Source organism: Oryctolagus cuniculus, chromosome 13 (assembly GCF_051225735.1).
Source record: "Oryctolagus cuniculus isolate XC-2025 breed Fujian yellow rabbit chromosome 13, ASM5122573v1, whole genome shotgun sequence".
Lineage (NCBI taxonomy): Eukaryota > Metazoa > Chordata > Mammalia > Lagomorpha > Leporidae > Oryctolagus > Oryctolagus cuniculus.
In genome coordinates, this window is record NC_142879.1 from 65110900 (window position 1) to 65124130 (window position 13231).

Consider the following 13231-nt stretch of genomic DNA (forward strand, 5'->3'; position numbering starts at 1 on the left):
AAAGGATTTACTTATATGAAAGTTACTTAGAGGGAGACATGCTGATTCACTCCCTAGATGGCTGCAATGGCTGGGGCTAGGCCAGGCCAAAGCCAGGAGCCAGAGACATGCTGATTCACTCCCTAGATGGCTGCAATGGCTGGGGCTAGGCCAGGCCAAAGCCAGGAGCCAGGTGCTTCAACCCAGCCTCCCTCATTAAATGGCAGGGGCCCAAACACCTGGGCCAACTGCTGCTTTCCCAGGTTCATTTGCAGGGAGCTGGGTTGGAATTGGAGCAGCTGGGACTTGAACCAGAGCCCCTATGAGACAGGCGGTGGCTTTATGCGCTGTGTCACGACACCAGCCCCCCAAATGTGTATTTTTATAATGAAGAATACAGTCAGTTTGCTTTAGGGCTTACTCAGATTACAGAACCAGAATAAAAGGAGCACTAAAAACTGTTAATAAAATCATTAAATATGTTGTATTTCGAAGGCCTCTTAAAAGTTATGGTTACCGGTTTATAAATCAGTTTTATGTTACAAATTGTTTAGCACATACACATACACACTGAAATAGTTTGAATAAATGACTCGTTTGAAACATCATCAGGATTTTATTGAAAACTCTCTTTCAGAAGAAAATATCCTAGTGAGCATAGCCTAAAAAGAAAAAAAACTTCTGCCATCACACTGTCACAGCTGCCGAGTTTCAGGAAAGCACTTTTGAAAACTCCTATGATAACAACGCAGGTCAAGCCAGATTTCACCAGAAAAAAACACATTTAAACGTATGCAACACCGAGCACAACCCAGCCCCATTTTTGTTGCTAGGAGAACCTTCTATTTAGTATCAGGCATCGCAGCCTTGACGACGCAATGTTTGCGCGTATTTTGCACATGTTTTTCTACAGCGACTCCTCTCCCGCAGTAATAATAGTCGAATGGCTCTGGTTTCCTCTTGCGCCCGGCCCAGTTTTTCCGTTGCAGCCCCAGTTCTCACAGGCGGCGGGGCGCTCGCTCGCTGGCTCGCTCGCTCCGGGACAGGGCGGCGCGGACCGGGGGACCAGCGCGGCTGTGAATGGGGAGGGAGGAGGCTGGAGGGCGGCTCGGGTCTGCCCCCCTTACCCCCCCAGGAGCTGAGCTCTTCACCCAGCAGCTCTGGCTGCGTTTCCAAATCGGCAGTTTGGGGAAAAGAAAAAAAAAAAAAAAAAAAGCAACGCCACGTCTTGCAAACACGAGGGGAGGGGGCGAGCACTCTGTGCGCGCGCGGCCCCCAAGGGGTGAGAAAGGAGGGGCCCGGAACCTTGTGAAATAAACTCCCCTAGACCCAAAGTCCCCGGGCTCGGGCCCCCGGGCTGGAGGGCGACACCGGGTCCAACGGCCGACCCGCCGGCGGCGCGCGCGCCCGAGGGTCGTGGCGGGAAGCGCGCCAGCTCCCAGTGTTCCCTCTACCGCCGCCCGGGGTCTTCCTACCCCACGATTCCGAGCCACCCCGCCTCCAGGGTGCGCGGGGGAGGGGACCCGCAGGGGGCAAGGACGCCGCGACCGACGTTAACCGTTAACGGTGGGCTTCTCCCCGGCGACCGGCGCGGCTACAAGATGGCGGATGATAGAGAAGGTACAGGTAGGCGCGCCGAGGGGAGGGCTGCCCTCGTCGCCCGCTGCGACCCGGGGCTGTCCCGGCCGGGGAGGGGCGGGCCACCCTCCATCTTGTCCCTGCCGCGGGAAAAGGGTGGCCTCCGGAGGGTGCCCTCCCGCCCCCGGCCCCGCAGCCCGCCCGGGCCGCCGCCGGGCCCCGCCCCTCCCCTCCCCTCCCCCGCCCCCGCCCGCGGCGTCCTCCTCCCCCGCCCGCGGAGGCCGGGCCTGCTGCAGCGCGGGCTGCGGAGGAGGCGCCGGCCCGCGGACGCTGATAATGGCGTCGTTGTTCACGGTCGCCGCCGCCGCCTCCACACCCTCGCCGGGGTCTCGCTGCCGCAGGCGCCACACCAGCAGCTGTCCCGGCTGTGGGCACCGGGGGGCCGGCCTGGCCGGGGACGGGTTCTGGCCGCCCAAATCTGGCGGAGTCCGCTCAGCCCGCGCTGAAGCCCCGCCCCGGCCCCGGCTGGATGGCGTTTGCGGCCACCATCTTGCCGCCTCGGTGAGGACGCGAGAGGACGGCCTCGGGGTCACAGCCGCTCCTGCCGCGCCTCTCTGGTGGTGGGACTCGGGGCTGCACCTCGTCCGGCATCTTAAAAACACAGAAACAGTAACGGCCCACGCAGCTGTTCATAAAGAGGGAAAAAGCGAGAGCGGGCGGGGCCGCGCTTGCGCCGCGGTGCGCGGGGCGGTCTGGCCGGGTTGCGGCGGGCCGAGAGGATTGATGTGTTTCCCGTGCGGAGCCGCGGATCCCTAACATCCACGTTTAGTTTTCAAGGGCCCGGACGTTGTCTTTAATTCAGGGCTGTGATTTAAAATCGGGTCCTCGGTTAACCGTCCTCTTAGTCACGCCAAAATAATTGTTTGATAATTGGCAAAAACACCGAAAGAATTACGAGACCGTAGAATCGAACATCTTAGAAGTGAAAAATCACACTCTACTTTGGTTTCCTTTTTGGAGCCTTCAGAAAAGCTCTATTTTTTTTTTTTTTTTAATCAAAGAACAAAGGTAGTTTGGGCTCACAGCTAGGGTTTACGTGAGCTCCCCAGTCATGGTGAGCCCAGAAGATCTGCGCAGACAAACGTGAAACCGTGCCAAAGGCCTACTTACTTGATGACAGGCATACTGATTTTTATAGTAATCCGGGAAGGCAGGCTTATTTTATTCATTTTGCTTTTAGCAAGACTTAACCCAGAAAACGGGATGTTATTTTGATCTATTGTTATTATGTACCAAAAAGGAGAAAAATCATCACAGATTTTTTTTTAAATCTGATCAACCTAAGAATTTTTTTTTAAAGAGGTTGGGAGCTTCCCATTTTTTTCAGTTTTCAACGAATACTTTTTTCTGTTGAAAATTAATTTGGATGAAGATGTAGTTATGTGTATAACCATAGAAGAAGTAATAAGTGGTGAAAGCTGGCTGTCTTTTATTCAGTTGGCGTTTGTTTAATGCTTGTCCTATGGAAGGCAGATTCAACACAGATGACAAGGACATCGAGGTCAGTGAGGGAGATAACACACACAAATGGGAGGGGACAGGTACCCAGGCTGAACAACTTTTGTGCCCAACATTATGGCAGGTGTAATGGACTCAGGCAATCTGGGCGTCACTGGGAGCTTACCAGAAATGAGCGGTCTCAGGCACTGCCCTAGACCTACCAAATCAGAGACCTTGTTCTAATGTATCCCTGGGTGCTCCGTATGTGCATTAAAGTTGGCGAAGCATTGTTGTATGCTATATCTCATTTATTCTTAAAACAGTTTTATAAGGATATTACTCATGTAATGAAATACCACACAGCACTTTATAAATATGCACACTTTTTATATTTCAGAACTTTTTAATAAATTCTGTTTATGTGAATTTTAAAAAACTCAGGAGACAACTAACTGCAGTCTGAAGGGTATGAGGAAATAAATGGGGACTCACTTGGTGATATATCTTTGAGAGGACATTGCATTCCTATATTTGATTCTCAGTTCTTTTATTTTATTTTATTTTATTTTTTTGACAGGCAGAGTGGACAGCGAGAGAGAGAGACAGAGAGAAAGGTCTTCCTTTACCGTTGGTTCACCCTCCAATGGCCTCTGCGGCTGGTGTGCCGATCCGAAGCCAGGAGCGCCAGGTGCTTCTCCTGGTCTCCCATGCAGGTGCAGGGCCCAAGGACCTGGGCCATCCTCCACTGTACTCCCGGGCCACAGCAGAGAGCTGGACAGGAAGAGGAGCCACTGGGACAGAATCTGGCGCCCCGACTGGGACTAGAACCTGGGGTGCCGGCACCGCAGGTGGAGGATTAGCCTATTGAGCTACGGTGTCAGCCAGTTCTTTTATTTTTTAAAGATCTTTTTAAAGCGTGAACCTTTTTTTTTGTAGAAATTTTTATTTATTTATTTGTTTGAGAGAGTAGCAGAGAAAAGAGAATGATAGAGAGATCTTCCATCCTCTAGCTCACTCCCCAAATGGCTGCACAGGATGGGACTGTGTCAGGTCAAAACTTGGAGCCCAAAGCTTCATCCGGGTCTCCTACGTGGGTGCAGGGGCCGAAGCATTGAGCTGTCTTCTGTGGCTTTCCCAGGCACATTAATAGGGAGCTAGCTGGATTGCAAGTGGAGCATGGAGGACTTGAGCCAGCTCCCTTATGGGAAGCAGGCATTGCAGTTGGTGGCTTTACCAGCAGGGTCATACGCCAGCCCCATGAATTACCCCTCCTTTTTTGAAAGGGTTTATTTATTTTATTTGAAAAGCAGAGTTACAGGGGGGAGGGGGGAGAGATAGCCAGCCAGACAAATCTTCTATCTGCTGGTTCACTGTCCAAATGATCTCAACGACCAGGGCTGGACCAGGCTGAAGCCAGGAGTCAGGAACCTGGAATTCCATCCAGGTCTCCAATATGGGTGCAAGGGGCCAGGTACTTACTTCATCTTCTACTTCTTTCCCAGGCACGTTAGCAGGGAGCTGGATCGGAAGTGGAGCAGTCAGCACTAGAACCCATGCCCATATGGGATGTCAGCGTCACAGGCAGCAGCTTAGCCTGTGGTGTCACAGTGCTGGCCCCTGGTTCTCAGTTCTGAAGGTTCAGAAATACATGTAACAGGTCAGAATCTGGATTGGAAGATTCACTCTAACTAGAAAAGACTGATATGCAAACCTGAATGATTGATTATGATTAGTTTAAGCAGTGGTACGTTGATGCATGGGCCAGAAAGCTAATTTCACTACCTAGTAGGCTATTATATGGGTAATACGTAAGCTTTGGAGGAGTGTGTTTATATTTCGGAAGATACTTTTCAAATTAGAATCAAACAGAAGATAGTTTTGAAGTGTATACCTATTACCCTCTAAGTTCCCAGAGAGCAGGTACTATTTCTGATCTATAACTGGCTGATTGGCAGAGTGCTTGGCATACATTAGGCATTCAAGTATATGTTAAATTCAGATTATTTGAACTAATCAAACATACCTAAAAGTACGTTAATCTAGTTTCTCTTTTTTTGTTTAAGCTATATGATTCTATCTCATTTGGTTTCATAAACTTTTTTTTAGTGCCAGAGTATGCCCTGGCATGTCTTTAAAAAGAAACTATTATAAAGATCTCTTTGTAGAGATATACATGTGTTTTATATGTTCATAGTTGATCTTGAGGGTTTTTAAAAGTTGTAAGAGAGGAGTAAGTTTCATAGCCATCGTATCCAGCTCCTCTTCAACATTTAAGGATTGATGTTGATATAAGTATTGAAAATAGGGGTTGGCTTTGTAGTGTAGCGGGTAAAGCTGGTGCCTGCAATGCTGGCATCTCATATTGGCATTGGTTCCACTCCTGGCTGCTCTACTTCCCATCTGGCTCCCTGCTTACAACCTTGGAAAAAGCAGCAGAAGATGGCCTGAGAACATGTCCCCTCCCCTGCGCACCCTTGTGGGAAGAAATTCTTGGCTCCTGGCTTTAGCTGTTGCAGCCATTTGGGGAGTGAACCAAGCAAATGGAAGTTGTCTCTCTCTCTGTTTCTCCCTCTCTGTCTCTATAACTCTGACTTTCAAACAAATAAATCTTTCAAAAACAATACTGAGGGGCTGGTGCTGTGGCATAGTGGGTGAAGCTGCTGCCTGCAGTGCTGGCATCCCATATGGGTGCCAGTTCAAGTACCAGCTGCTCCACTTCCTGTCCAGCTCTCTGCTATGGCCTGGGAAAACAGTAGAAGATGGCCCAAGTGCTTGGGCCCCTGCACCTGCAGGAGAGACCTGCAAGAAGCTCTTTGCTCCTGGCTTTGGATCTGTCCAGCTCTGCCCATTGCGGCCATTTGGGGAGTGAACCAGCTGCTGGAAGCTCTCTCTCTCTCTCTTTCTCTCTCTGCCTCTCTGTAATTCTGCCTTTCAAATAAATAAATAAATCTTTAAAAAATAGGAAATATTGAAAAAAATACTGAAAATGTTGTTTAAGAAAATTAAATTAACCTATTAGAAGGACTATTATGCTTTATTAATAAAACTTTTCTATAAGATTTTTTTTTTAGATTTACTTTATTTATCTGAAAGAGGTACAGAGAGAGGTAGAGACAGAAAGAGAGATCTTCCATCCGCTGGTTCACTCCCCAGATGGCCGCAATGGCTGGAGCTTCGCCAGTCCGATGCCAGGAGCTTCTTCTGGGTTTCCCACATGGGTGCAGGGTCCCAAGGACTTGGGCCATCTTCTACTGCTTTCCCAGGCCATAGCAGAGAGCTGGATTGGAAGAGGAGCAGCTGGGATTAGAACCGGCGCCCATATGGGATGCCAGCGCCTCAGGCCAGGGCTTTAACCTACTGTGCCACAGCACCAACCCCTCTATAAGATATACTTAAAGCGTTAATGCCTATTTGTAGCATTTTATGCCTTTTTTGCATTTTTATAGTTTAACATAGTATGATTTATTTTCCTAGATTAAGAAATTTATATAATTATGTTAAAATAATTAAATTTTAGAATTAAGTTAAATTTTAAAAATCACTTAGTTTTTTTAACTAAATGTTTGAAATGAGAGAGAAAAATTATTGTTTTTTTTTAAATGTTTGTTTATTTTCATCTACCAAAAAGGTAGAGTGACAGAGAGACCTTATATCTGCTGGTTCACTCCCCAAATGCCTGCAACACCTGGGGCTGGGGCAGACCAGAGACAGGATCCTGGAACTCCTTATGGGTCTCTCATGTGGGTGGCAGGGGCCCAAGCACCTGGGCCGTCTTCTGGTGCCTTCCACATTGCATTAATAGGAAAGTAGCCAGGACTTGAATTAAGCAGTCTGATATAGGGAGTGGACATCCCACATGGCTAGTTAACCCACTGCACTATGATGCTTGCCCCAGAAAAAATTATTTTTGAAGTTTTACCATTTCCCTAAAGTTTCCTCACCCAGAACATTTTTACATTCCTTTGTTTTGTTTCATTTTGTTTTTTTTTTTTTAAATGGAAAATGAATGCTACTGTTGATTCTTTGGATCCTTAATCATGTTGGTTCTGCCTCCTAGAGAATTTTATATAGGACAGGAAGGCTCTTCTATTTGTAGTTCGATTCATGTCTAGGAAACAAATTGCTTAGGTATAAAAGTATAACTTTGGGAAGACTAGTGAACTTTGGAAGGTATGTGTTTTTTAGTAAGTTGCAGATACTGAAAGCTCACTCTAGAATTTACTGTTTGTTTATACTGAAATATTCTTTGTTACTTCATTTGCTTTGATAATGTTGCTTGATCAAGTGCTTCCCATGCAATGATCAGTTCCTAAATGGAAATGGTTTGGTAATATTTTTACAAAATATTTTCTGCATTATTTATGTATTATTTTTGTTTATTTGAAAAACAGAGTCAGAGCAAGACATAGAGACAGGCAGAGGTTTTTTTTTTTTTTTTTTTTAAGATTTTTTATTTGTTTGAAAAAGCAGAATTACAGAGAGAGAAGGAGAGACAGAGGTCGATCGATCTTCCATCTGTTGGTTCACTCCCCAAATGGTCACAGTGGCTGGGGCTGTGCAAGGCCAAAGCCAGGACATCTTCCAGGTCTTCCATGTGGGTACAGGGCTAAGCACTTGGGCCATCTTCTGCTTTCCTATGTGCATTAGCAGAGAGCTGGATTGGAAGAGGAGCAGCTGGGACTCCCAACTGGCGCCTATATGGGATCTTCTATTCACTGGTTCACTCTGCAAATGCATGCAACAGCTCGGTCTGGGCCAGGCCAAAGTCAGTAGCCTGGAACCCAGTCTAGGTCTCCCATGTGGGTGGTAAGGGCTCAAGAACTTTACTGTGACCTGCTGCCTGCCAGGGTGTGCATTAGCAGGAGGCTGGAATCAGAGGAGGAGCCAAGACTGGATCCCCGTCACTCTAATATGGGATACTGGAGTCCCAAGCAGTGTCTTAACTACTCGTGCCAAATGTTTATCCCTTTGTTAATGGTATTTTTTTGTTTCCTTGTTGTGCCACTTACTGAAAATATAACATTTGGAAATCAAAATTGAAAAATAGAAATTACAGGGGCTGGTGCTGTGGCGTAGTTGATAAGGCTGCCGCCTGCAGTGCCGGCATCTCATATGAGCTCCAGTTCGTGTCCTGGCTGCTCCACTTCCAGTCCAGCTCTCTGCTATGGCCTGGGAAAGCAGTAGAAGATGGCTCAAGTCCTTAGGCCCCTGCACCCGCCTGGGAGACCTGGAAGAAGCTCCTGGCTCCTGGCTTCGGATTGGTACAGCTCCAGCCCTTGCAGCCAATTGAGGAGTGAACCAGCAGATGGAAGACCTCTCTCTCTCTCTGCCTCTCCTCTCTCTGTGTAAGTCTGACTTTCAAATAAATAAATGAATAAATCTTTTTTTAAAAAAAGAAAAAATAGAAATTAGTGTAAGTATTATTGAAAGATTTCCCCTAAATAGTAATTGTTGGTAGTGCGGAGTATGTAATATGTGGGATAGTATAAAGGATGAGCTTTGGAGTAAGACCTGAATTTGAATTCTGTCTTCCTCAAGTTCTTACTATCTGGTCTCAGTTTAAACCTAAGGAGCCTCAGGTTCCTCAGTTGTAAGTTGGGGATAATTATGCCTATTTCACGATGTTGTAATGCAGTCATTGTTTTCTTATTCATACTTATATCCCCATCACCCATCACAATGTCTGGTACTAAAGAAATGCGAAATAAATAGGAAAGATGGGGATGGCTTTGTGGCTTATCGAATAAAGCTGCCCACCTACACTGGAGGCATCCTATATGGGTGCCAGGCACTGGTTCTTGTGCCGGCTGCTCCACTTCCAATCCAGCTCCCTGCTAATGCACCTGGGGAGGCAACGACTGGGGCTGGGCCAGCCCGAGGCCAGGAGCTAGGAATTGCATCCTGATCTCCCGTTTGGGTGGAAGGAGCTCATGTACTGAACTGTCACTCCTTGCTTCCCAAGTGCATTAATAGGGAAGCTGGATTGGAGCACACAGTAGTCAGGACTCACCAGCACTCAGATGTGGGATAGGGACGTCCCAAGTGGTGCTTAACCTGCTGCACCACAACGCTGGCCACAATAATTCATAATATTTTTAAGAAGGACATTGAAGTATCATCTCACACTCATTAGCTATTATCAGAAAAAAAAAGTGTTGGTGATGATGTGGAGAAGTTGGGACCCTTGTGCACTGTTAATGGGAATGTAAAATGATGAAGTGTCTACAGAAAACAATATGGTATGTCCTTAAAATTAAAAACAGAATTACCATTTGACCCAGAAATGCAACTTCTGGGTATATACTTAAAGAATTGAAAGGGGGCTAGTGTGTGGCATAGTGGGTAAGGTCATCGCCTGCAATACTGGCATCCCATATGTGCACCAGTTAGTGTCCTGGCTGCTCTGCTTCTGATCCAGCGCCCTGCTGATGGCCTGGGAGAGCAGCAGGAGATGACCCAAGTGCTTGGACTGCTGTACCCATGTGGGAGACTTGGAGGAAGGTCCAGGCTCCTGGCTTGGGTCTGTCCCAGTCTTGACTGTTGCAGTCATCTGGGGAGTGGACCAGTGGATGGAAGATCTTGCTCTCTGTCTGTCCCTCTCTTTTTCTGTAACTCTGCCTTTCAAATAAATAAATCTTAAAAAAAAAAAAAGAAACAGAAAGTAGAGTCTTAAAGTGGTTATTTGTAACCCCTGTTTGTAGGAACATTATTCATGATAGCCAAAGGTGGAAGCAACCCAAATATCCATCCAGGTATGGGTGGATAAACAACACGTGGTCTGTAATACAATGGAATATTATTCAGCCTATAACAAAGGAAATTCTGACACAGGCCGCCACGTGGATGAACCTTGAGGACATTATATTAAACCAAAAAAGCCAGTCAGAAATACAAATACTGTATGATTCCAGTTGCATGAGGTACCTCATGGAGACAGAAAGTAGGTTAGGGCTGCCATGGCCTCAGGGGAGGGAGTGACAAGAAGTTGTTTAAGTAGTATAGAGTTCCAGTTTTGCAAGATCAAAATAGTGCTGGAGCTTGATTGTGCAGCCATGTGAATGTACTTAGCACTTCTGAACTGTGTAGTTAAAAACAGTTAAGATGGTATATTTTATATTATGAGTATTTTTTAAAAATGGAAATGTTTACTGCATTCAAAATGAGAACAAATGTCAGTACTTTTTTTCTGGAAAAAAATCAGTTTTGGAAAACCTGATATCCACATGCTATGATATTTAATGTACTCCTGAGTATTTATCCTTAGCAGTACATATATGTTTTTTAAAGATTTATTGATTTCTTTGAAAGAGTTACAGAGAGAGAGAGAGACTGAGAGAGAGAGAGAAAATGAATCTTCCATCCGCTGGTTCACTTCCTAAGTGGCTTCGATGACCAGGGCAGAGCCAGGCTGACGTCAGGAGCCTGGAACCTCTTCCAGGTCTTCCACATGGGTGCAGGGGCCCAAGAACTTGGGCCATCCTCCTCTGCTTTCCCAGATACATTGGCAGGGAGCTAGATTGGAAGTGGAGTAGCTGGGGCTCAAACTGGTACTCATATGGGATGCCGGGATGGTGGCTTTACCTGCTATGCCACAGTGCTGGCTCCCATTCCAGTATATTCTGAGAAAAAAAAAATCTGTAATACAAAACCTCTCAATGTAAAGTTATTCGTAAAGTTGAAAATATGGGTTTAATTTACTTGTCCAATAAATGGAAGATACAGAGTAAATTGTTATAGTCTGGCCTGTTGGGTCGTAGTCATTTAAAGCAACATCTAAAAAAATTTGTGGGCCAGCACCACAGCGTACTAGGCTAATCCTACGCCTGTGGTGCTGGCACACCAGGTTCTAGTCCCGGTTGGGGTGCCGGATTCTGTCCCGGTTGCCCCTCTTCCAGTCCAACTCTCTGCTGTGGCCCAGGAAGGCAGTGGAGGATGGCCCAAGTGCTTGGACCCTGCACCTGCATGGGGGAGCAGAAGGAAGTACCTGGCTCCTAGCTTCGGATCGGTGCAGTGCACAGGCCATAGTGGCCATTTGAGGGGGTGAACCAGCGGAAGGAAGACCTTTCTCTCTGTCTCTCTCTCTCACTGTCTAACTCTGCCTGTCAAAAAAAAATTTTTTTGTGTAAATGGGTGAGGACTACACAGGTCATGGGAGATGATTGTATCAGGGTGAGTAGATTTTTATGGGCATTAAAAAATCTTCTTATTATAATTATAATGCCATTTCTACAAAACTGTTTTTGTTGTAGAAAGTTTTAATTTCTTTTCACATTAAGCATTGTTTATCACAGTCAGCTAACAGAAATTACTTTATTAGTCAAGATTACATTATAAAATTAAAGATAAAAGTTTGTTATAAAAAACCTCATTTAATGTGAATTATTTCTACAAAACTTTTAAAGCCTTCTTAATATGCTAATTACAAATTATTATTACCCATTTGCAAAAGCATATTTACTAAATCTGTACTTGACAATACTTTGTAAAACTTTATTATGGGTTTTATAGATATTAAGACTAATAAAGTAACTTATTAAGCACAGTAATAAATTTGGGAGTCTAAAGACCTAGGCTAGGATTTTACCAGTCTTTTTCCCGATTCTACTTGGATTTGTCACTTAATTTCTCTGAACTTCAGTTCAAAGAATTTCTAGTCTAATGAAGAAAACAAAGCTTAGGAGATAATAATGTGATAAGTGCTATGATAGTGGCATTTATACAGTGACTGGGTACCTTGGGAGAGTCACCTGTTTCACACACACACCCTTGAAATTATAGCCCCCTTTTATTCCTTCTCATACTTTTCCCTTCTCTTCATATTGTGGTTTATAATTACCTCTCTGTGTGCTGTTTGATGTCCACTTCTAGACCTCTAAGTCATAAGAGGCTAGGGATCATGCTTTTGTTACTTCCAGTATGGCTGGAATTTAGGACGAGTTAGGAGGTGCGGTAGGCTTTTAAATTTTAGTCTTAAATCATTGTCCCATGAAAGATTTTTCACAAGAGATACAATCATACTTACTGTTTAGAAAAATTACTTGAGCAAGTGTGTTGAGTGGATGAGAGTGGGACAGTATTGAAGTCCCAATATAGTAGCTCAGAAAGACGTGACCCTGAACCAAAGTAATGGGAGTCAGGAGTGAAGAAGAAGCTAGATATAATTGATAGATTTTGTAATAGGTTGGATGTGAATGTTGGGTCAGATCAGAGGAAGGAATGACTCTCAGGTTTCTTGGGTAACAAAGAGAAGAAACAGGAATTACCATGTTATGTAAACAATGGCTCTAGGCTAATCCTCCGCCTAGCGGCGCCGGCACACCAGGTTCTAGTCCTGGTCGGGGCGCCGGATTCTGTCCCGGTTGCCCCTCTTCCAGGCCAGCTCTCTGCTGTGGCCAGGGAGTGCAGTGGAGGATGGCCCAGGTGCTTGGGCCCTGCACCCCATGGGAGACCAGGAAAAGCACCTGGCTCCTGGCTCCTGCCATCGGATCAGCGCGGTGCGCCGGCCGCGGCGGCCATTGGAGGGTGAACCACCGGCAAAGGAAGACCTTTCTCTCTGTCTCTCTCTCTCACTGTCCACTCTGCCTGTCAAAAAAAACCAAAAAACAAAAAACAAAAAACAAAACAAAACAAAAAAAACAATGGCTCTAGTCTTGCACATACTGCATTTAGGTGCCTATGGTACATCTTGATTGAGTTATAAGATAGACAGCAGTGTGTGCTTGATATATAAATATCTCCTGAATGAAAAATGAGAAAGATTGGTGCTAGGTTGTTTGAATGCATCCCTCAATAAGTGGTTGTAGTCATGAGGGTGGAAATGCCTGGAGAAAACGGGTAGAGTGAAAAGAATGTTGACTGAACAGAGTAGGGAATACAGTCAGAACTCTGGGTAGAGTCAGTAATTAAGCAGAGAAAAGAACCTGGAAATAAGATTGAAAGCACAAAGGCAGGCATTGTGGGATAGTGGATTAAAGCTGCTGCCTGTAGCTTCAGCATCCCATATGGGCATGGGTTTGACCAAGTCCTGGCTGTTGCACTTCCAATCCAGCTCCCTGCTACTGTGCCTAGGAAAGCCACAGAGGAGCTCTTGGCTCCTGGTTTTGGCTTGACCAAGCCCTGGCCATTGTGGCTGTTTGGGGAGTGAACCAGCAGATGGAAGATATCTCTCTGTGTT

General features: G+C 45.9%; 1 protein-coding gene across 14 annotated transcripts in view; it reads left to right on the plus strand.

Moving 5' to 3' along the window:
• Window positions 1–509: 509 nt before the first annotated feature.
• Window positions 510–13231, plus strand: part of DRC8 (dynein regulatory complex subunit 8) — a 122366-nt gene continuing 109644 nt past the window's right edge. For 4 of the 14 annotated variants that reach the window (XR_016219056.1, XR_016219058.1, XM_008268165.5 and 1 more), the window contains exon 1: window positions 510–1605. Coding sequence is in view for 5 of the 14 variants with exons in the window: in XM_008268165.5 (XP_008266387.1) it covers window positions 1581–1605 (25 nt within the window). In the remaining 9 variants the exon portion in view is untranslated. Of the gene's footprint in view, window positions 1606–3634; window positions 3746–13231 lie in introns of all 14 variants that reach the window. The other 10 variants (XR_016219054.1, XR_016219055.1, XM_089311661.1 and 7 more) reach the window with 6 other exon arrangements.